The sequence below is a fragment of the Podarcis bocagei genome, assembly GCF_964188305.1.
Source record: "Podarcis bocagei genome assembly, chromosome: 18".
Taxonomy (NCBI): domain Eukaryota; kingdom Metazoa; phylum Chordata; class Lepidosauria; order Squamata; family Lacertidae; genus Podarcis; species Podarcis bocagei.
The window spans coordinates 6,689,245-6,712,982 of NC_138144.1; the positions used below are offsets into that span (position 1 = coordinate 6,689,245).

Genomic DNA, 23,738 nt, shown 5'->3' on the forward strand with positions numbered 1-23,738 from the left:
TCAAAAGCATCAAAAGCATCAAAAGCAATTCTTCGGCGATCAGCCTTCTTTATGGTCCAGCTCTCACTTCCATACATCACGACTGGGAAAACCATAGCTTTAAGTATACGGACCTTTGTTGGCAAGGTGATGTCTTTGTTTTTTAAGGCGCTGTCTAGGTTAAATAGAGGTTTTTAAAAAAATGAAAATAGGTACAAATGAGCATTATTATTTTTTAAATATAAAATGCTTGCGAATGGGATACAATAACCACACAGAAATCAAAATAAAAATCAGTGCTAATATGATTCCTTTATTGCCATAAATAAAAAATATAGCAGTTTCTTCATCAACTCCCCTTTGCAATCAGGGACCGTACCCACGTGACTGCAGCGTGCCCGCTCACTTCCGCATTGATCAAAAAGTTCGCACTGCGCAGGCGCGAAAACCGTCCAAAGTACATTCCCTATTCTCCCTTCCGTCCTCTTTTCCCGCCTCTAAGATCAAAGAGCTGCGTCGAGGGGGCTAGAGCGGCCGCGTTCCGGATTCCTGCCCTAGGCCCCTCCTCCTTCCCTTACGAGCCACCGCCCGCCCCTTGCCGGCTCCTATAAAAGGCAGCTTGTTGACGTCAGCGTCCTCTTCCGCCCGCTCGGCCCCTGCCAACGAGACAGGGCTACCCGAGCCGCCGCCATTGTTGCCGGCCTTTCTTTTTCCCCCCTGCCCCTTCTGAAGCGCCTCCGGAGAATCCGGCGCCATCCGCCAACATGGTGAGGCATCGGAGGCTGGGGTTGGGCTGAGGGGGAGCGGGGGGCCTGGGGCGAAATGCGGGGCCGGGTAAGGCCGCGGGGGGAGCGCGGCTTAGGCTCCGGGGAGGCCGCCGGGCCTGCTGTGGGGTTGGAGGCCTACGGAGAGGGAGCGGGGCCGGTAGCGAGAAGAGGCCCAGGCCTAGAAGAGGCCTGGAAAGGAAGCAGATGAGCTAAAAGGGCGAATCAAAAATTAGCGACTGCTTGCTAATGTTGGGGCCGGGGAATTTGGGGTGAAAAGAGGGGCGCTAATAATAAAATAATTAAAATTAAAAATATGGGGCTCCTGAGCTTTGAGCCGAAGGGTGTGGCTGGACCTTAATAACGTGGGTGGGAGAGGGCTCCCCCCCAAAAAACCCGCGTTGCTTTCCCATGTTAGTCCTACTCGAGAGTAGGCTCATTAAACTCGTAGTAAACTCGGCGCCCTTCAATTTCAGGTAGGTGGATACAAACCTCTTTTTAAAGTAACCGCTTAAGGTAGCATTTATTTCTCTCTATACTCAGTGTTGTATTTTTGTAAAGGGTTCCCCTTTATTTTTCCTCCCCCGCGTTGCTTTCCCATGTTAGTCCTACTCGAGAGTAGGCTCATTAAACTGATAGGTAACTCGGGGCCCTTCAATTTCAGATAGGTGGATACAAACCTCTTTTTAAAGTAACCGCTTAAGGTAGCATTTATTTCTCTCTATGCTCAGTGTTTTATTTTTGTAAAGGGTTCCCCTTTATTTTCCCTCCCCCTTGTTTTTGCGGCAGAATAAGCCTAACCCCCACCCCCCCTTCTCAAATACAAAAAGAATTTTGGATTGGAGGATATGGTAGGGCAAATAGATGGATTTCATTTTTACATCTCCTTCGTGATACGTGCTTAATGTATGTAGTATGTACACATCCATGTTAAGGGTCCTAACTCCCTATATTCCTAAAATCTCTGTTGGGTGGGCTTGAGCCTCGCCATGGCCTCAGCCTAACCTCACGGCGTTTTTAGGATAAAAAGTGGAAAAGGAGAAGGTCACGTACACAACCTTCAGCTCCCGGGAGGAAAGGTGGGGTTTAAATGTAATAGAAATGAATTGATGGAAGGGGGTCACGGGATGACATATTCAAGCCGTGGTGAGTTCTGTGTACGTATGAAGATAGGGGTGGCTTCCCCTTTGGGGAGCTACCAAATAGGGGGAGAATAGGTCTTGGAATCACAGTGAAAACTAAAGAATCCCAGAGCTCTGTATGCATCAGAATATATTTGGTTGGCAGGTAAAAATATCTGTTGCGGGGGGGGGGGGAGATGGCTTGGGGACGTGAAATGATGTGGCAGAGTATGAGGAAGCTGGGAGAATGCCAGGATGTTATCTCGGCCAAAGGGAGGCACTGCAGCGTGCAGAGTGGAAATTGTATTTTCACTCTCTCCCTCTCTTTCTCTTCCCTGCGTTAAAGCAGCCGTCTTATGTAAGCCCTGCGGTCTTTGGCGGGGAGGAGACGCCTAGAGACTTCGGAATTAGATTTTCTCCCGTCCCTAAAGCCCAGTGAACCTGCACATGGGTGATTCGTGCCGAAATGATCTGTTCACCCAAACTAGAGTTCTGCGGGTGCTGTTTTAGGAACTGTGACGGGTGGTTTTGTTTCAACCAGACTCCATAGTTCAGAGGGTACAACTTGAAAGATTTTGTGTGCCCTTTTTTTTTTAAGCCCATGGAGAACGTGTGTGTCTTTTTTAATGTATCTACAGGCCTTCATGTTTGCCTTGCAATGCCCTTGGAAAAAATTGTGTTTGTTCTGTAATAGCAGAATTGGCACACAGAGGGGCTGGCGTGACTCAGTGAAGTTACGTACTTTATTATACCAGGTCAAACTGCTGATTCATCTAGTCCAGTATTGTCTACTCTGACTGAGGATAATAAAAGGGCAGTTCTTTCTAGTTTGTGATAGGCTGGGCTTTCTGGGATGGAAGGCAGATTAGTGCTTCGCCCACCCTGGTGCTTAGCAACAAAACGGTTCAGAGCTAGGCTCCATTCAGAGCTGGCGACAGAAACACGTGTGCAGTGCCTTTCCCTCTCGCCTTATGAGAGAAACCGTCGTGCTTGCAACTGCAGCAAGCAGAAGGTTCATTGGTAACAGGAGTTTGGGCAGATCCACACCATATTAGACTTCTCCCAAAGAATCCTAAGAGCTGTAGGTCGCTAATGGTGCTGAGAATTGCAGCTCTGCTGGAAGTTGTAGCTCTGTGAGCGGGGTGGGTTGCAGTTCACAAGATTATTTGAGGGAAGTCATGTGTGTTGGGTGCACTTTAAATGTATGGTGTGGGCCTGCCCTAAGCAGGATCTGAAACCACATGTTTCCAAGTTTGGAGGCAAATTCCGTAGAGCAGTTATAGCTAGCTTCCTAATACAGTGGTACCCCGCAAGACGAACGCCTCGGAAGACAAAAACTCGCTAGACAAAGGAGTTTTTCGTTTTCTTAGCCGCTTCGCAAGACGCATTTCCCTATGGGCTTGCTTCGCAAAACGAAGCTTGCCCCGCAAGCTCCGGGGACAGAGGGGAAGGCGCGCGTGCGCCTTCCCCTCTCTCCCCGGACCCCTTTTGAACCAAGGGGCGGCAACGGGGAGAAGCAATTCTCCCCGCTGCCCCTTCCCTTGCTTTAAAACAGGTCCGGGGACAGAGGGGAAGGCGCGCGGCGCTTCCCCTCTGTCCCCGGACAGTCTCCATAGGAACGCATTGATTGATTTTCAATGCATTCCTATGGGAAACCGTTCTTCGCAAGACGAAAAACTCGCAAGAAGAAAAAACTTGCGGAACAAATTAATTTCGTCTTGCGAGGCACCACCGTACAGTGATACCTCGGGTTACAGGCGCTTCAGGTTGTGTTTTTTTGGGTTGGTTTTTTGCGTTTTTTTAGGTTGGGTTGTGGACCGCCGAAACCCAGAAGTACTGGGACGGGTTTCTTCCGGGTTTCGGTGGTCGCGCATGTGCAGAAGCGCTAAATCACGCTATGTGCAGAAGCACCAAATTGCAGCATGCGCATACATGCCGCTGCGGGTTGAGAATGTGCATCCTGCACGGATCACGTTTGCAACCCGTGTCCACTGTACAGAATGACACCTCAGTGCTTCCTCTCTCTCTCTCTCTCCCTTCAATAAAGCAGTCCAGGAATGGCCTGTTGTCTGAAGCAGCCACATTAACCTCCCTTCTGTTGCCCCAGGTGAACTTCACCGTAGACCAGATCCGGGCCATCATGGACAAGAAGGCCAACATCCGGAACATGTCAGTGATCGCCCATGTGGATCATGGGAAATCTACCCTCACAGACTCGCTGGTTTGCAAAGCTGGGATTATTGCCTCAGCCCGTGCGGGAGAAACCCGTTTCACCGACACGAGAAAAGATGAGCAGGAGAGGTGTATCACTATCAAGTCCACGTAAGTCCGTTCCAGAGTCGTCGTCCCTCCCCCCCCCTTCTCTATTCCTGAAACTTCCAGAAAAGGAATTCCCAGCAGAAGGCTCATCCAGGCAGGTTTCTTTTGGCTGGGGGAGATTCAAATAGGGGTTTAACTCTCCCATTAAAATCACATAGGAGGTTGGTGGTTTGCACCCACCCAAGGATGGCTGTTGAGCAGAATTCCTGCATTACAGCTCTGTAGGGGGTGGGAATTACATCAGTCAACAAATCCTGAGACTCTTAATCTCTGGGTCATGGTTTCAAGCCTCACATTGGGTGAAGGATCCCTGCATTGCAGGAGGTTGGGCTAGATGACCCTTGGGATCCCTTCCAATTCTAGAATTCTGTGATTCGAAAAGGTCTGAAATTTTGCTGATTTATGCTGTAAGTGTCTCAAGTAGTGGAAAGGTAAAACTTGTCACTCTTGATGTAATTCAAGTATGTATGCATTCATTCAGTGCTTTTGAAGACAAGCCATAGGCCCTCGGTACGTGTACAGCGGTGCCCCGCAAGACGAATGCCTCGCAAGACTGAAAACTCGCTAGACGAAAGAGTTTTCCGTTTTGGAGGTGCTTCGCAAAACGAATCTCCTATGGGCTTGCTTTGCAAGACGAAAATGTCTTGCGAGTTCCTGCGGGTTTCCTTCCCCCCCCCCCTTTTTCTAAGCCACTAATAGCACTAATCCGTCAATGGGCTTGCTTCGCAAGACGAAAAAAACGCTAGACGAAGAGACTCACAGAACGGATTCTTTTCATCTTGCGAGGCACCACTGTATATTGTATTTTATTTGTCTTCTTTTAATGTGTGTAATCAACCTTGAGTCCCAGTTCAAGGAAAAGGCAGGATTATTATTATAATTTTATTAAATTTGCATTCTGCTCTGTAACCATAGATTTCAGGGCAGTTCGCAACAGTAAAAAACACAAAATACATAATTAAAATAATGACAATTCAGTAATTCCCTTCCCTCTCCAACGCACTTTAAAAGGGCATTGAATGTCAGTTAGCCAAAGACCTGGTTAAAGAGGAACGTTTTTGCCTGGCGCCTAAAGCCAAACCTCCCTGAGGAGAGCCTGTTCCACAAATGGGGAGCCACTTCTTGTACTTTCCGTTCTTGTATTTTCACCCTCCGGACGACTCATGGAGGAGGCACGTGAAGAAGGGCCTTGGGGGGTTCTTGTGGTGAAGCGGTAGTTTAACGGTTAGGAATTTATGCATCTTCTTCCTCCAGGGCAATTTCTCTCTTCTACGAGCTTGCGGAGAATGATTTGGCATTTATCAAGCAAAGCAAAGATGGCTGTGGCTTCCTGATCAATTTGATTGACTCCCCGGGCCATGTGGATTTCTCGTCGGAGGTCACTGCTGCCCTGCGTGTCACCGATGGTGCCTTGGTCGTCGTGGATTGTGTTTCTGGTGAGATGTCCCCCTTTGCCTTGAGACCTAGAGCCCTGGCCCCTTGCTGTGGCCTCTCCCAAGGACCGTACGCCCCATAGGCTGGAGAGGGAAGCAAGGGTGTCCATAGGCTGAATGAAGCCCCACCTTCTGCATTAGGAAGTTTCGGAGGACGCAGCCCTAACCCCAAGGGCTCGTAGCCCCATAGCGATGACTTGAGCCTTTGTTTCCTCTTCCTCCCAGGGGTGTGCGTCCAAACAGAGACCGTTCTGCGCCAGGCCATTGCTGAGAGGATCAAGCCTGTCCTGATGATGAATAAAATGGACCGGGCTCTGCTGGAGCTGCAGCTTCAGCCGGAGGAACTGTACCAGACCTTCCAGCGCATTGTGGAGAACGTGAACGTCATCATCTCCACTTACGGGGAAGGCGAGGGCGGCCCCATGGGCAACATTATGGTAAGGCAGGCCGTGTTGATGTGCAGTCTTGACCTTTCACCTCTGTGAGCAGCTGTATCCTGCTCAGAGTCGACCTGTTGAAATTGGGCCTGCTCCGACTGGCTTAAATTATTATTAGTAATCAAGTCACATTTTTGTGCTCTGGTTTCTCAGAACAGCTTGTGCAGTGAGAATAGAAATGAAGTCCATTGAAAGCAGGCATATAATGAGTGCTAAACACAAATTAAATACTCAAAATGTATTTTAAAGGTACAAATCCTGCCCGCTCCTATTAATGGATCATTGCATCAAAGTCCATTGACATGTTTTAGGTACCCCTAAAAGCCAGTTGCCCGTGAAAATAAGTGATTTTGCCTGGCACCCATAGACAAGACAACAAACAGTGTGCTTCCCTGAGGAGAGTGATCCACAAACGGATCCACCGCTGAAAAGGTTGTCAACCTCTTTATCTCCCTTGAAAAAGGGCCTCAGTGGTTGTACTCAGGAGTGTGAATTGGACGTAACCCCTATTGCATGTCACAAATGGTCGCTAGAACACAGTTACATTGACACTTGAGCACCTTGGTCTGTTCCAAAGCACGACAGAGAAATCAGTACAGTGGTGCCCCGCAAGACGAATTCCTCGCAAGACGGAAAACTCGCTAGACGAAAGGGTTTTCCGTTTTTGAGCTGCTTCGCAAGACGAATTTCCCTATGGGTTTGCTTCGCAAGACAAAAACATCTTGCAAGTTTGTTTCCTTTTTCTTGACACCATTAATACAGTTGCGACTTGACTTCGAGGAGCAACTCATAGAATGCAGTGTACATAGTAGCCTTTTTTGAGGTTTTTAAAGACTGGTGATTTTTGAAGCTTTTCCAAAACTTCTTTTGCAGCCATTTGGTAAATTAAGCTTTTAAAACTTTTTGGGGGGTTTTTGGATTTTGGGTTGGGGTGTTTGGAATTCAAGGACTTGGTGTTGGGAAGGGGTTTGCAAGAATCTGGAAGCTTGTGTGTGTTTTTTCTGCATTTTTATGATTTTCTGTGACCATTGGGCCACTCTGCTGTTTTTTTTAAAAAAAATCATGGTTTGTTTTTTCCTCTTTGAGAACTGCTAAAATAATAATGACGTATTAAAAGACGAGCTTCCAGCCCATCAGGAAGTTGACTCCTTAACTCCATACCTTGATGTGTTCTTCTCCTTGCCTTCCAGATTGATCCGGTTCTGGGCACCGTCGGCTTTGGCTCCGGCTTGCACGGCTGGGCTTTCACGCTGAAACAGTTTGCCGAGATGTATGTGGCGAAATTCGCAGCAAAGGGCGAAGGGCAGCTGAGCACAGCTGACCGTGCCAAGAAAGTAGAAGACATGATGAAGAAGCTGTGGGGAGACAGGTGAGAGCAGCTTAGGCTTTTGGAGCTGGGGGCTCTCCTTTAGAATCCACTCTGCAGGTCGGAATGCACTTAGAGCTGACCTCCCTTGCAGACAGGCAGGATCAGAGCAAGCACTTAATCCTGAGACTAGTCCTGAAAATTGTCCCCTATTTGTTGACTTGGCTTGGCCACCAAGGGTCAGATCCAGGCCATACATGTGAAGCATTTAGCTTTCTTTAGAGAGTGGGGATACATAGCCCTCGAGACCCCACAGATTTCAAGGCGGTGTCAATTTGCAGCACGCCAACTAGGCTCGGAGGACTGCAAAAGGCACAGAGGAGGCTGACCGCTTTCGAGGGGGGCAAGTGAGGAAATGTCAGCCTGTCAAAAGAGTTGGGGGCCTCGGAACGTAGAAATTTGTCTCTTCCAAAAGATGGTCATGCGGGCAGCTTCCAGGAGGCCACCCGCTTAGGTGGGTACTCTTGAGAAGGTGGTAGGCAGGCCAGACACTGCCTTTGCTGCAAAGCTGAAGCTCACATGCCTTTTCGTCCCTAGGTACTTTGACCCAGCCACTGGCAAATTCAGCAAGTCGGCCACCAGCCCAGATGGGAAGAAGCTGCCAAGGACTTTCTGCCAGCTGATCCTGGACCCGATTTTCAAGGTGACGTACTTTGCTCCCAGTTTTCCCTATAGAGTTGCTCTGTGCTCTTTGTGGTCTGGCGCGATCTGAGCATGATGATGGAAAAAAATTCTTCACTTTGACCTGACTTGTTAAGTTTGAAGAACTTTTTGTAGGTCTGACCCAGAGTTTGCCAATCCACACTACAGAACCTCCCGATAAAATGTCTGAGAACCTCCTGGTCCTGCCTTACAGTGGTGCCTCGCAAGACGAAATTAATCCATTTCGCGAGTCTCTTCGTCTTGCGGTTTTTTCGTCTTGCGAAGCACGGCTCTTAGCAGCTATTAGCGGCTTAGCGGCTATTAACGGCTTAGCGGCTTTAAGAAAAAGGAAACGAACTCGCAAGACGATAGGTAAATTCGTCTTGTGGAACGACTCAAAAAACGGAAAACTCTTTTGTCTTGCGAGGTACCACTAGTTTCTTTTGGCACCAGTAGAAGGGTTCTGTGTAAAGGTCCAGACTTGAGAGGGGCTTCCAACTCTAAAGCACTTGGAATAAGAACGTAAAAATGGTGGTTCTGGCTAATTTTATTTATAGAAGTACAGTCGTACCTCTGAAGTTGAACAGAATCTGTTCTGGAAGTCCATTTGACTTCCAAAACCAAAGTGCAGCTTCTGATTGGCTGCAAGAAGCTCCTGCAGCCAATAAGATGTTTGGCTTCCAAAAATAGTTCGCAAACTGGAACACTTCTGGGGTTGCGGCATTCGGGAGCCAAAACGTTCGAGAGCGAAGCTGTCCGAAAACCAAAGTACGACTGTACTGATTCTGTTATCCCACCATATAAGAAAATATCAAGCTAGTCTTAATGAGTTAAATTTTAAAAATCAAGATGGTTATTAAGTTGACAAGCCAATGAAAATTAAGTATAGGTGCATAGGCCTGGCATCGCGATGTCTCAAAGAGACGCCTGAGAAAAAAACAAGGGTACTTGTCAAATCAGCTGGGGGAGTGTTCACCAGCAGGGGACTGGATGCCTGACTTCTGTTTGTGGTCATTTGAGCCTCTGTAAACGAGGGGGGGACAATGAACAGCTTTCCTCCGGATGATCTCAATGATCAAGTCTGGGATATGAAGGCTCTGGTGCTCGTTAAGGTATCCCAGGACCTCGTTGTTAGCTCTTTGTAGATGAACAAAAGAACCTTGAATCTGCTGTGGCAGCCTATGCACAGACAGTGTAGATATTTTAGTTGCTGCTTTTTTAAAGCCAAAAGTCAGGGCAGCCAGCACAGTGTGAAATACAAATGGACTTGTGCATTAGCTTGTATTGCCTTTGCCTGTTACAGTTAGTTGGAAGGAAGCCTGATGACCTGTTTTGAGTGTTCTGCCTTGCTTCGGGAATATTGCTAGAGGAGACATAACCCGCTGCTTCTGTGGGAGCTGCACCCAGCCTAGCCTAACGTCCGTGCAATTATTTCTCCTTTGAAAGGTGTTCGATGCGATCATGAACTTCAAGAAGGAGGAAACCGCCAAACTGATAGAGAAGCTGGACATAAAGCTGGACAGCGAGGATAAAGACAAGGAGGGGAAGCCCTTGCTGAAGGTGAGGGGGCGGGTGACTCATGCCCTAGGAAGGGTGGGGGAGTAGAAGTTAAATTGCTTGTTGGGGTAGGAAAGCCTTCAGTAGGCTCCAGAGGATGAAGCTCAGAGTTTTAGCACACATGGAAAACTTAAAACAAATCCTTATTTCTTGATGAATAGCCTTTGGACCAGGCACCCCCAAACTCAGCCCTCCAGCTGTTTTGGGACTACAACTCCCATCATCCTTAGCTAACAGGACCAGTGGTCAGGGATGATGGGAAATGTAGTCCCAAAGCAGCTGGAGGGGGTAGAGTTTGAGGGTACCTGTTTAGGACTATAATGCAACTTAAATAGAAAACTATCTTTGGAAAGGTTTTCCTCCAAAAGCATTTTGTTTTAAAAATCCATTTTTTAAAAAAACACACCATTCAAATCAACAAAATTGATTTATATATATATAAAAATCCTATTTATATATAAAAAACCCAGTTTAATTAAAAGAAGTTTTTTTAAAAAATTGATTTTTATCCACCCTGGTGGGATTTACTTCCCCAAAAACATGCATACATGTTTTAATTTAAAAATCCAATTTAAATTAAAAAGATGCAATCCCCCCCCCCAATTTTTTAAAATAAAAAACTCATTGGTTTTTATCCACCCTGATTCGTGGTGACCTCGCTATGTGACTGGGTTAGATGGCTCTCCTCTCTGAACTCGTGGTTCCTCCCTCTCCTTCCCAGGCTGTGATGAGACGCTGGCTGCCGGCTGGGGATGCGCTGCTGCAGATGATCACCATCCACCTGCCCTCTCCTGTCACCGCTCAGAAGTACCGCTGCGAGTTGCTGTATGAAGGGCCCCCTGACGACGAAGCTGCCATGGGTAGGTAGCAGCCCCCCTGAAGACGAGCAGGGTGCCCCATCCCCAGAAAGAGGTTGACTCTCTAGTGAAGAAAGCGGCCTTACAGAAACAGTTGCAGTTTTTTCTTGTCCCCTAGAGCCTGTAAATGGGACGCTGGTGGTGCTGTGGGTTAAACCACAGAGCCTAGGGCTTGCTGTGATCAGAAGGTCGGCAGTTCGAATCCCCGCGACGGGGTGAGCTCCCATTGCTCGGTCCCTGCTCCTGCCAACCTGGCAGTTCAAAAGCACGTCAAGTGCAAGTAGATAAATAGGTACCACTCCGGCGGGAAGGTAAACGGCATTTCCGTGCACTGCTCTGGTTTGCCAGAAGCGGCTTAGTCCTGCTGGCCACATGACCCAGAAGCTGTACGCCGGCTCCCTTGGCCAGTAAAGCGAGATGAGTGCCGCAACCCCCGAGTTGGTCACGGCTGGACCTAATGGTCAGGGGTACCTTTACCTTTAGAGCCTTTAAATAGTCTTTTTTTTCCCTTTCCTCCCCCAGGAATTAAGAACTGCGACCCCAAAGGCCCCCTGATGATGTACATCTCCAAAATGGTGCCGACCACTGACAAGGGCCGCTTCTATGCCTTTGGGCGCGTCTTCTCGGGCATTGTGTCCACCGGCCTGAAGTGCAGAATTATGGGACCAAACTACACCCCAGGCAAGAAGGAAGATCTCTACCTGAAGCCAATCCAGAGGTCCGTTTTTCACAAATCGCTGGGCTTTGCTTTGCGCTTCCCGTCCCTGTCCGCAGGCTCACGTGGGCTTTGGGTGGCAGGAAGTGGCAGCTGAAAAGAATATGAGTTCAGGAACAAAATCCCACCTTATCCAGCAATTCTGTTCTGCAAGCCCAGCTATATGTAGCTCTAGAAAACATAACCAGGCTGGGTGTGAGTGGGTTTAACACACTTGCGATTCCAAGGCCACCGCCTTAAGTGAGTGGAGAAGAGGAGAACTGAGTGAGAGCTCCTGCTTAAGGGAGGTGGCGCCGCCTCCGTGTGAGGGAGAGAACATGCACACTGGCGATCCACGTGGCAATTCCCGGACTGTCCGTGGCCGGATCCAGAAGGCAATTGGGCCTGATCCGGCTTGCAGGTCTTAGTTTGCCGGCCCGTGCTTTAGATCAGGGGTCAGCAACCTTTTTCAGCCATGGGCTGATTCTTTTGAAGGGCCAGACTATATTTTTTTGGGGGGAAACGAATGAATTCCTGTGCCCCACAAATAAACCAGAGATGCATTGTAAATAAAAGCACACATTCTACTCGTGTAAAAACACGCCGATTCCCAGACTGTTTGCGGGCTGGATTGAGAAAGCGATTGGGCTGCATGCGGCCTGTGGGCCTTAGATTGCCTACCCCTGCTTTAGATGTTCATAACCTGTCCCTGGGGAGAGGGGGGATGTGTCAATAGTTTCCCCCTGGCAGTGGCTCATTCCAAAAGAACGCCAGTCTGCCCCCAGAGCAGACTTTTCAGCTCCCCCCCCGCTGCTTTTGCTGTACTGCACCTTCCCACCACTTCTGCACAATTCTCTCCCCCTCCCTTTCCTTCTTCCGAATATCTCAACAAATGAAACTTATCTGTAAAAAATGTTAGAGAGAAAGGAGAGAGAGATTGCACATACTTTTGTAAACTAAGAAAATCTTTTTTTAAAAATACATTTAAAAAAAAACCTGTCCCCTCTCTAGAACCATTCTCATGATGGGCCGCTACGTGGAGCCCATCGAGGACGTGCCTTGCGGCAACATCGTGGGGCTGGTTGGCGTCGACCAGTTCCTGGTCAAGACGGGCACCATCACCACCTTTGAGCACGCCCACAACCTGCGCGTCATGAAGTTCAGCGTCAGCCCCGTGGTGCGCGTCGCCGTCGAAGCCAAGAACCCAGCCGACCTGCCCAAGCTGGTGGAGGGGCTGAAGAGGCTGGCCAAGTCTGACCCCATGGTGCAGGTGAGCCGGGGTGAACAGCCTGCGTAGAAAACCCATCGAACCCCTTCAAAGGGTTTTTAGGTGTGGGAGATGACGGGGGGGGGAGCACATTGTGGGTTGGGGATGGGGGACGCTTCTCGGTGTGGGCTGGGCCTCATTTCTGCTTCATTCCTTTCACTCTTCCCCATCTTCCAGTGTATCATTGAGGAGTCTGGGGAGCACATCATAGCTGGCGCTGGGGAGCTGCATCTGGAGATCTGCCTGAAGGATCTTGAGGAGGACCATGCCTGCATTCCAATTAAGGTAATTGCACCACGTGACGAGTCTCTAGCCCGGTCTTGGGGCTGCAGCTGTCCGGGAGTTGAGAGAAGGTGTGGCTCTAAGACACTAGCAAGCAGGACCCGACCATAAGAGCATCCTCATGGTGCCAGCGTGGTCTAGTGGTTAAGAGCGGCGGACTCGTAATCTGGTGAACCGGGTTCGCATCTCCGCTCCTCCACCTGCAGCTGCTGGGTGACCTTGGGCCAGTCACCCTTCTCTGAAGTCTCTCAGCCCCACTCACCTCACAGAGTGTTTGTTGTGGGGGAGGAAGGGAAAGGAGAATGTGAGCTGCTTTGAGACTCCTTCGGGTAGTGATAAAGCAGGATATCAAATCCAAACTCTTCCTCCTCCTCCTCCTCCTCCTCCTCCTCCTCCTCCTCCTCCTCTTCTTCTTCTGCCTGACTATCATCTAAGCCTCTCTGTTCCTGGCTGTTTCTGCAGTTGACTGCAAACCTTCGCTAGGAGCTGGCTCATTCCTGACATTTGACTTCTTCATCCTTTGTAAACCATATCAAAATACTTTGCGGTCCAAAGACTCACAAAACAAATTTCAAAACTAAATACAGTTAAAATGACCAGACAGACAGATGGAAGAAACCAACGTCAACGTCAGGAAGAGCCAGTGTGGTGTAGTGGTTAAGAGCGGTAGACTCGTAATCTGGTGAACCGGGTTCGCGTCTCCGCTCCTCCACATGCAGCTGCTGGGTGACCTTGGGCCAGTCACCCTTCTCTGAAGTCTCTCAGCCCCACTCACCTCACAGAGTGTTTGTTGTGGGGGAGGAAGGGAAAGGAGAATGTTAGCCGCTTTGAGACTCCTTCAGGTAGTGATAAAGCGGGATATCACATCCAAAATCATCCTCCTCTTCTTCTCACCCTCCGTTTGTTTCCAGCAAGTGGTATTCAGGAGCATTACTAGAATGAATAATAATAATAATTAATAATAATTTATTATTTATACCCTGCCCATCTGGCTGGGTTTCCCCATCCACTCTGGGTGGCTTCCAACAAAATAATAAAATACAATAGTCCGTCAAACATTGAAAGCTTCCCTAAACAGGGCTGCCTTCAGGTGTCTTCTATATAGAATAAGAGGCCAAGCAGAGCATATGCTTAGAGAAGATTGGAAAACAGTTTTTGAATATATGGGGTCAGAATTGTGTACACTTGAAAACCCTGCCAGCATTAAGATAAATTCAACAGCGTCAAAAAGTTTTGATGGGTGCAATAATGGAATACTGAATGGCATAGCTTTTGTAAAATATGCAGGGATTTATAAACCGTGAAAAGAGAAGAAGGGATGTCATTGATCTCTTAAGGATGTAAAAAACGAGTGTTCCAAATTGTAAAACAGAAAATTAATAAAAAAATTATAATAAATAAAAACAAAGCCATTGCTACAGACTATCTCAAGGCAATGTACAAGATGCAATAAACAGTCTGCATTGGCTTTGAAGCGGCTAGGGACTTAAAAAAAATTTTTTTTAATCTTTCTGGCAGAAATCCGACCCAGTGGTCTCTTACCGTGAGACGGTCAGCGAGGAGTCGAGTGTTCTGTGCCTTTCCAAGTCTCCCAACAAGCACAACCGCCTGTACATGAAAGCCCGCCCCTTCCCCGACGGCCTGGCTGAGGACATCGACAAAGGAGACGTCTCCGCCCGCCAGGAGCTGAAGACACGGGCCCGTTACCTGGCCGAGAAGTACGAGTGGGACGTGGCCGAGGCCCGCAAGATCTGGTGCTTCGGCCCGGACGGCACTGGCCCCAACATCCTGACGGACATCACCAAGGGGGTGCAGTACCTCAACGAGATCAAGGACAGCGTTGTGGCAGGCTTCCAGTGGGCCACGAAGGAGGTAAGCAAGAGTGGGCGCCCCTCATCGCAGGGCGGTAGGCTGTCTGCGGCCTGCCTTCTTGGAAGGGAGCAGAGACTTGCTGCAGTTTCCAAATAATAATTTATTACTTGCACCCCGCCCATCTGGCTGGGTTTCCCCAGCCGCGCTGGGCAGCTTCCAACAAAATATTAAAATACAATAGTCCGTCAAACATTAAAAGCTTCCCTGAACAGGGCTGCCTTCAGATGTCTTCTAAAAGTCTGGTAGTTGTTTTCCTCTTTGACATCTGGTGGGAGGGCATTCCACAGGCCCTCTGCCTGGTTCCCTGTAACTTTTGAGTGCTTTGTCACATCAGCCCCTCAAGGCTGTGTTCCAGCTTTAGGAAGTTGAATCAGCCTTGTATGTGATTTCCTCTTGCCCCTTCCCCTGAGTTGCGATGGGGCGTCCTTTTCAGGTCTTCACTTTTCCTTGCTGGGTGTGGCTTGGCCTGCGTTTCTCCTCCTTGATCGAGGCGGGTGGGGGTGTCGTCTCCGAATTCCCCTTCCTCCTGCTAGGTGCTCTGTCCGTTCCCACACACACTTACCTCTTCCTCAGGAGGAGCTGCCATGGGCAGTGGGGAGATGGTAGAGGATGAGGCTTTCAACCTCAGGGTCATGAGTTCTGGTCTCACATAGGGGGAAAGATTCCTGCATTGCAAGAGGAGAAGATGACCTCTGGGATCCCTTCCGATTCCATGGGACGACTGTACTGCGGGGCAGGGATGGAAAGGGAATCAACGGATATTTGCATCTCCCCTGTTTCTAGTCTCCAATTCTCTCTTTTTATATATAATAATCATCATTAGTTTTCAATTACAATAACCCAGTAATGGCCTCATTATAGCAATGCCAAATTATATACAATTGCTAATTCCAATTACCGTATTTTTTGCACCATAACACTCACTTTTTTCCTCCTAGAACGTAAGGGGAAATGTCTGTGCGTGTTATGGAGCGAATGCCTGCGGCTGGCGGGGAGGATCTGCTGCAGTCGTGAGCAGAGGATCCATGGTTCCCCTTCCTTCCCTCCTCCGTGGTTACAAAGCATGGATCCACATGGATCCTCAGGATTTTTGCATTGGGCTACTCCAAACTCACTGTCAGATCACATGTCTGTGGCCACAGCATGAACCACAAAAATCATATATCCACTATTTCGTTTAGAATATTTTTTTTCTTGTTTTCCTCCTCTAAAAACTACTTGCGTGTTATGGTCTGGTGCGTGTTATAGAGCGAAAAATACGGTATTCAGATGCCAAATTAAATAATTTAGGTGGCCTCCCATGTGCTAGAATTGATGGTTTGATTATTTGCTTTATTTCTGCGTTCCAAAAATCTTACCCATCTCAATTACACTCCAGTTAAAATAACAATCCCTCTTACAACAACTGCAGTACTAACGACATCTATTCGTATTGACATGTTTCCTTAAACCGCCTGTGTGTGACGGTTATTCTGTCCATGATGTTCCTTCCCATCCTTGTAAAATATTATGCCTATCCTTTCTCAGTTGTTGCTGCTCTCCATCATATCTAGACTCCGATTCTCTGCCCCTTAGTAGATCACCTCTTCCCATCCTCTAGTCCTCCTGGGCGACTCTTCCTCCTCCTGGCTCTGACAGTTTGTAGGAAGAAGGCTGATCATGAGCTGAAGGAGGCATTGGCCCTACCTTTGCTTCTTGGCTGCTATGGCAGAGTGCTTAATTGCTTTTTTAAAAAAAACTATATTGCCTGCTTCAGAGAGGAAGGACAGAAAAGTTGGGTTGAATGCAAACTGATTTTCTCTCCCACCCTCAACCTCTCTCTTTTCTCCAGGGTGCCCTTTGCGAGGAAAACATGCGCGCCGTCCGCTTTGACGTGCACGACGTGACCCTGCACGCGGACGCCATCCACCGCGGAGGTGGCCAAATCATTCCCACGGCCAGAAGGTGCCTCTATGCCTGCGTGTTGACGGCTCAGCCCCGCCTCATGGAGCCCATCTACCTTGTGGAGATCCAGGTGGGTAACTGGAAGCAGGCTGTGTTCTTAAGAGGCGGCGGCAGCCCACTGGCTTGACTCTGTGCAGTGCTGTAACGTATACCCACTTTCTTCCCCTTCCAGTGCCCAGAACAGGTTGTGGGTGGCATCTATGGCGTGCTGAACAGGAAGCGGGGGCACGTCTTTGAGGAGTCCCAGGTGGCCGGCACCCCCATGTTTGTGGTCAAGGCCTATCTCCCTGTCAACGAGTCCTTTGGTAAGTGTCAGCTTTTATCAGCCTCCCTTGGCACTTGCATCTTCCAGGTAACCTTTGTCAGCAGCTGGAGGTGTGAAGAGGTGGTGAAGATCAGAGGTTGTCTCCCAGGCTAATCTGAGATGGCTGCTACAAAGTTGAGCAGGTCTTGCCCTGGTAGCAGACTTCTGTTCCTCTTAAATACATTTCTGAGCACAATTCAAAGTTTGGGAATGACCTTTAAAGCCCTAAATGGCCCGTTATACCTGAAGGAACATCTCTACCCCCATCTTTCAGCTTGGACACTGAGGCCCAGCTCTGAGGGCCTTCTCGGTAGTGGCACCCTCCCTGTGGAACGTCTTCCTATCAGATGTCAAGGAAATAAACAACTATCTGACTTTTATAAGACATCTGAAGGCAACCCTGTTTAGGGAAGTTTTCAATGTTTGGTGTTTTCTTGTGCTTTTAATATTTTGTTGAGAGCTGCCTACAGTGGCTGGGGAAACTCAGCCAGATGGGTTGGGTATAAATTAATAAATTATTACTAATATTATTTATTAAGGTAGATGCCTCCAGGATGCTGCTTTTAGCTAAGACAATGAGCTGGTTGTGGGGTGTGTGGGTAAACTTGGAACACCTGTATTTCTGTCTTACAGTTTTGTTTGCTTATAGTATAAACTCTTCTCTCTCCCTCTCTCTTCACAGGCTTCACTGCTGACTTGAGATCCAACACAGGGGGCCAGGCTTTCCCCCAGTGTGTGTTCGACCACTGGCAGATCCTGCCCGGAGACCCGTTCGACAACACCAGCCGCCCCTGCCAGGTGGTCGCCGAGACCCGCAAGCGCAAAGGGCTGAAGGAGGGCATTCCCGCACTAGATAACTTCCTGGACAAATTGTAAAAACCAATCAACCAAGCTGAATTAAAAATGCAACACCAGATGTAAAAGAATAAATTTAAAAATGTATGTTGTGGGACTCCAAATTTAACTTGCATAGTAACATCAGTGCTGCAGGTGTCTTGCAAAAGGCATTGGGCCACTTCCTTGCTTGATCTTCCGTCTCGGGGCAGATTTTAAAAAGAGCCGTGTCTGCATTCAGCCTTAGAGGTTCCAGGCCGTCTGCACACGAACTAGTGGGGCCGCTCACCCAGTGCCATTATAACTTCCAAAAAATACATTTCCATTTGATGCAACTGAAACGTTGCCCGTCTCCATATTTATTTGACGCTCAGAGCCAAGTGAAGGGGTTTTTTCCCTCTCTTGGTTTGCAGATTGGGGAGGACAGGCAAACTTCTGAAAAGAAAAGGGTGCGTGAAATTTCATTCCATACTCAAATACTGGATTCGATGGGGAGGAGGGGGGCAGTCTGGAGGAATTTTCTTTTAGGATTGGGAGAGAAAAGGGGGGGGGGAGGCTTTTCTAGTTGGGCAAAAGCTAGAAGGCCCGCAGCCTCTCTGCTAAATGGGTGTCCTTGTGCAAATCAATGTATTAGTACCACTGGAATAATAAATTTAATAAGACGAGGCTGCCTGTTGTGTTGGATGTCTTTAACAGCTGTTGAGACCTGAGCCCACACACTTAGAAGCAAGGGGGGAGCTCCATCTGTGCTGTACGAAAGCAGTTTTATTTAGAAAACTGGGGTTGTATGTGTGCACACAGTCCTTCACTGGCGCCTACAGGGCTGTTGTAATAGGCGTTTGGCAAGCATTCAGCTGTAGCCCATAGACCAGGCTGCAGTTTGTGGTGCCCACAACAGTTTATCTGGTTCAGCAGATAATGCCCACAGGCCTCAAAAAGATGTGTGGCCCTTGACTTGAAGCTTCACAGCTCCCCGATTTTGGCGTAGGTTACTGTCATACGACCCAGGGTTGGTCTTTTCAAAAGACAATAGAATTGAAGCCTGTAGAGCATTAGCGGCTGAAGGCCTCTGGGTTTAATTTTTGTGAATAGCTGGTCAAAAACACACAGGATGGTTTTCGCAAAGCCCCAGCAAGCAAATCAGGATGAATGCTCATTAACTTGTAACCACCCCCTCTTCCCTTGCAAACAGCAGGCTCCATGAGGAATAGATCTAATCTAACCTGTTTGCAAGCAATTAAAATAAGTCGCCTGGGGACTCTCACAGACATGAATAAAGACCAGTAGTGATTGAGTGAATGATACCTTTGCGATAATTAAGATGTATATACACTTCACTGAATAAATAAGTGGACTTGTTTCATGTTTCCTGAAACAATAGGCAAACCAAAACAATGGCTATCCTTTGAAAGTCACACTTCTCTGAATTTAGCAAATCCAGCCCAGCGTATGCCGAAATGCCTAAATTAGGCTAAAGTGGACATGGAAACGAATGGCAGAAAACTGCATTGCTGTATATTGCAGGAAATTGCTTGCAAAACGTGTGTCTGAGCAAAATTGCATATGAAAATCTGGATATTGGGAGAAATTTTCATTAGAACTTTCAACAAATAAGCAAACGCCCCACCCCGAAAAACAAATGTGCAACTGAATGTGTGATTGGGAAAAATGGGAAACAAATTGCCATTTTTTATTGGTTTCCACATGTCACAGAAAAAAAGAAAATATTACAAAACACACACCAAGAAAAGAAAAACACAAAACAGAATTCTTCAAATCTCTAATTCTCATTACATTGATACCTGACTTCCTCAAATCCCCTCTAACTGAATTTCATTATAACCCCTGTATAGTAGTTCTCCAAATTCATATTTCTAATAATATTCACTCCTTTCATTTACTATCCTCATCTCTTATTAATATTCAAATCCTTAATATTTACTACCACCTATTCTTATTCTGCCCCTAAGCCTATTTGTTACTTCCAAGAATTTTCTAATTCCCTTATATCACAATATTTAGTTAAATATTCTTTAAATTTCTTCTATCAAATTGTCATTTGTCTTAATCACTAATCATGGTATGGCCAGATGGGGCTTATTAACCTGGGAAGGAAAAGGGAAACTGATCCTAAACCTCCCATGCCTTGCCAAGATACCTTGGGGAAAAGAAAGGGTTAAGGAGTAAAGTGCACAAATCCTAAATGGATTCCCTAAAATGGTTGGGTGGTGCTTGGCTTGTACACTGGCAACACCTGCATCCAGGTGTCTTGCTCTGCTTTCCTTTGGAGCCCATCAGCGAGTCTTGTCATCTGGGCAGCGCAGGACCCCCATATTCGCTGCCCAGACTTACGCCCCCCCTGGGGTTGTTACTTGGGTGTTGCTAACGCAGTGGTTTGATTTCACCCCTGGAGGTGCACTCCATTGTCTTTTGAGACAGCCTGATATCTACAAGCATTGAGGTCACGCAGTCTGGCCTGCTGGTAAAAAGTAAAGGTAAAGGGACCCCTGACCATTAGGTCCAGTCGTGACCGACTCTGGGCTTGCGGCGCTCATCTCGCTTTATCGGCCAAGGGAGCCGGTATACAGCTTCCGGGTCATGTGGCCAGCAGGACTAAGCCGCTTCTGGCGAACCAGAGCAGTGCACGGAAACGCCGTTTCCCTTCCTGCTGGAGCGGTACCTATTTATCTACTTGCAGTGGTGTGATTTTGAACTGCTAGGTTGGCAGGAGCAGGGACCGAGCAACGGGAGCTCACCCCATTGCGAGGATTTCAACCGCCAACCTGATCGGCAAGTCCTAGGCTCTGTGGTTTAACCCACAGCACCACCCGCGTCTGGCCTGCTGGTACCTGCCAGCCTAATGGCTCTTAAGGTAGACTCAGCCTGAAGTTTGTGTTTGGGGAGGCTCATGTTAGATATATTCAGGTGGGGAATCGTTTGGGCTTTGGGGTCCGGATCTTTACTACCTGACCCCACCAAGTGGGCGGACTGGCTGTGTGGGGCAACCCACAGGTCAATCGCATGGCATCATGTACACGTGAGTTTTCTCCACCTGTCAAAATTCCTTATGGAGGGCTCCCAACAGCTGGCTGCACAAAGGGCGTTGTGTATTGCCAGTCCCAACCCTGCATTTTACCAGCTGATGGGCACCGGGAACACACTGCTCCAAGCAAAAAGGAACAATCGACCCGTCCCTTGCGATCTGTGTTTGCTATCTAGCACGGGTCAAAAAACTATGGTCTGAAGCTCAACATCAAAAAAACGAAGATCATGGCCACTGGGCCCATCACCTCCTGGCACATAGAAAGGGAAGAAATGGAGGAAGTGAGAGATTTTACTTTCTTGGGCTCCATGATCACTGCAGATGGTGAAATTAAAATACCACGTACTGTCTGAAACCCAAGGGATGCCAGTGATTCCCCCCCCCCCCCGCTTTCCTCCCCCTCTACATTAAGTGTAAACTGTAAGCAGAAATCCGGGCGTCGGTCCCATTTTGCAGCTTGGGAAGTCAGAGGCTGGTTGTAAGGTCTGGACAAGCTGATTCCCCACCGCTTTAGGGAACATGGTGACTTGTTTTAGTTTAGTCATGTCCGACTCTATATGCCGTTTTCTTGAACAAAGAATCAGTTGCACTGACAGTCTCTGCTTCTTGTGTCTCAACGTGCATCTGAACCCAGCCTTGACAATTATGGAGCCATCGTCTGCACCTGTTCTTCAACCCCATTCCCATGCCAACTTGCTCTCTCCATTTTTGCAACAACAAAAAACAACCTTCGCACCCCATTTTCTCCTTGACCCCTCCTTGCTTTTCTCAACTCTCCCTTGAACCCAGATCACAACCCATTTCCATTCCTTTCCCCCCTCTCCTGTTGCACAGCCACAGTACTGTATCTTTAAGCTGAACAGACTTTAAAGAGCCTGGCTGCAGTGGCGAAGCATGGGGGGTGCAGGGGGGGCCGGCCGCACCAGGCGCAACATCTGGGGGTTAGGGTTAGGGGGCGCAAATCCACGGGTTAGGGGGCGCAAATTACTTGCCTTGCCCCGGGTGCTGACAACCCACGCTACGCCACTGCCTGGCTGTCAGTTAGCTTGTTCTGTTAGAGAAGGTTAAGTTCATTGATGGATGTTGTACATAAATGGGTGTTCGTGTTAGGATATTTCCGTTCCACCTTAAAAGGGAGCAGGCTTTCTGTAACAGAGTCTGCGCATGTCCTGATCACAGGATGTTTTTGTTCAGATATTCCTTTCGGTTTTGGTCAGTCGGCTCAGAGACGCTGACAGAATGGACGTGTTTTCTTTGTTCTGTTCATGTCCTAAATAAAGTCTGTAAATATGCTCTTTTGCTCTTCTGCGGTGCAAGCTTTTGGCTGTGCTTTTATCTGCTGATAAACAGTGTGCACCAAGCCTAGGAATGTGGCTAGGAATTTCCAGAGGCTTCGTGTCGCTAACTGTTGGATCTGCGTGACTACGGGAGACCGATGGACGTCCAGAACTCCGGCTTGGGGGCTCAGATGGACGTTATCTCCCTGGCAGTTTCCCAACAACAAGGTTATGGGCCCAGATTCACAGCACCTACAGGAGAGTAAAGCTGCAACAGACTGCGTTTGAGAGGTATGAAGGGGGGAAAAGCAAAAGGGACGGACGCTTTTTCTGTTCTACCTCGCAAAGAGCCTTTGATCTCCGGCAGATTAATTGGCCTGGGAGCCGAGCCAGAAAGGCTTCGTGATAAATGAGCTGCCAAGATAACGGGTCTTTGAAGGCATAGGGCTCACGGCTCAAGTAAAAGGCTGAGATGGATCTCTTACAGACCTCAGAAACTGCTCAGTGTCCTAAGTTGGATGGGCAGAATTATGAAACCTGGGCAAAATGGTGTGAATCTTTCCTGCGTCAGTTTGGGGTGTGGCATGTTGTTTCTGAAGCCCCCCCAGTTCCTCTGACAGAGAGATGGAAATCGCAGAATTCGAAAGCGATTGACGTAATAGTCTTATCCGTATCTCTTGAGGAAATTAAGACGCTGGCTGGCAACACCACTGCACGTGCAATGTGGACTGCTTTGAAAAAAGCTCGCAAGCCAGTAATCCCAGCCCAGAGTTTGACTGCATCGGAGGTCCTAGCTGTTTCCCAGAATGCGGGTGGTTGCAGGGATGCTGAGGGCACCGGTTGCAAGCTGCAGGGGGAGCTGACCGTCACGTCATCCCAGGCAGCATTCCAGCCTCCAGGGGGAGCCAAGGAGTCGGCAGCTGAGAGCTCTGTTTCTCATGGGAACCAAGGCCATCGCCTTTGCAGAGGCCGGAAAGGCAAAGGTAAACAGAGCCACAGGCAGACACCTGCAGATGGCCAGGAGCAGAGGGAGGGTGAAGAGCCCGCGCCAAACAAAGCGATGTTTGCTGGCACTGCTTCACCAAAGGCTACAGGCACGTCTGCTGACCAGAAGCAGGGGGGCAAGCTGCAAAAGCCCACGCCAGTGGAAAGCAAGGTTTTGCTTGCTGGCACAGCTTCACCAAAGGCTAAAGGCAAGTCAGCTGGCCAGGAGCAGCAGGGGGGCAAGCTGCAAAAGCCCACGCCCATGGAAAACAAGGGTTTGCTTGCTGTAAAGACTGCTCCAACAGCCAAAGGCAGCTTTGTTATTGATTCAGGCTGTACGCGCCACATTTCGAAGGATCGCCATCTCTTTATCTCCTTCAAGCCTCAGGAAGGTGAGATCCACCTGGCTGATGGAAGGACGTTGCAAATTGCAGGAGAAGGGAATGTGAAACTTGCAAGTCTGCACACTACCATCAGTAATGTACTTTTTGTTCCAGGAGCGGCGAGCAACTTATTGAGCGTCCCACAGCTTACTGGACGTGGTTTTCAGATTTCCTTCAAGAGGAGCGTCTGTGTCATCAGTAAAGGCAAAGAGGACTATTTGCATGCAAAGTTTATGGATGGTTTGTTCCATATAACTTATGATGACACTGCTGTTGTATCTAATGCTGATTCTTGTTGTGTTGCACAAACTAACAAAGTTCTTCATGCAGGTTGCATTCATGATGCGCATCGAAGGTTTTGTCACCTCTCTTGGAAGGC

General features: G+C 48.4%; 1 protein-coding gene across 1 annotated transcript; it reads left to right on the forward strand.

The window, feature by feature from the left end:
• Nucleotides 1-592: 592 nt before the first annotated feature.
• Nucleotides 593-17,780, forward strand: EEF2 (eukaryotic translation elongation factor 2). Its single transcript, XM_081177674.1, has 15 exons — nt 593-746; nt 3,972-4,186; nt 5,438-5,619; nt 5,842-6,053; nt 7,244-7,422; nt 7,957-8,062; nt 9,508-9,621; nt 10,340-10,478; nt 10,998-11,193; nt 12,181-12,439; nt 12,614-12,721; nt 14,237-14,590; nt 16,422-16,604; nt 16,707-16,839; nt 17,521-17,780. Exons 1-15 carry the CDS (start codon nt 744-746, stop codon nt 17,712-17,714), a joined length of 2,577 nt encoding a protein of 858 aa, XP_081033800.1. The 5' UTR covers nt 593-743; the 3' UTR covers nt 17,715-17,780.
• Nucleotides 17,781-23,738: the final 5,958 nt, after the last annotated feature.

What these genes read in the sequence shown, in the direction of transcription:
- EEF2 (XM_081177674.1), top strand. An exon ending in TGACGACGAAGCTGCCATGG is followed by an intron (nt 10,479 to 10,997) that starts GTAGGTAGCAGC and finishes TTCCTCCCCCAG; the next exon opens with GAATTAAGAACTGCGACCCC. An exon ending in TACCTGAAGCCAATCCAGAG is followed by an intron (nt 11,194 to 12,180) that starts GTCCGTTTTTCA and finishes TCCCCTCTCTAG; the next exon opens with AACCATTCTCATGATGGGCC.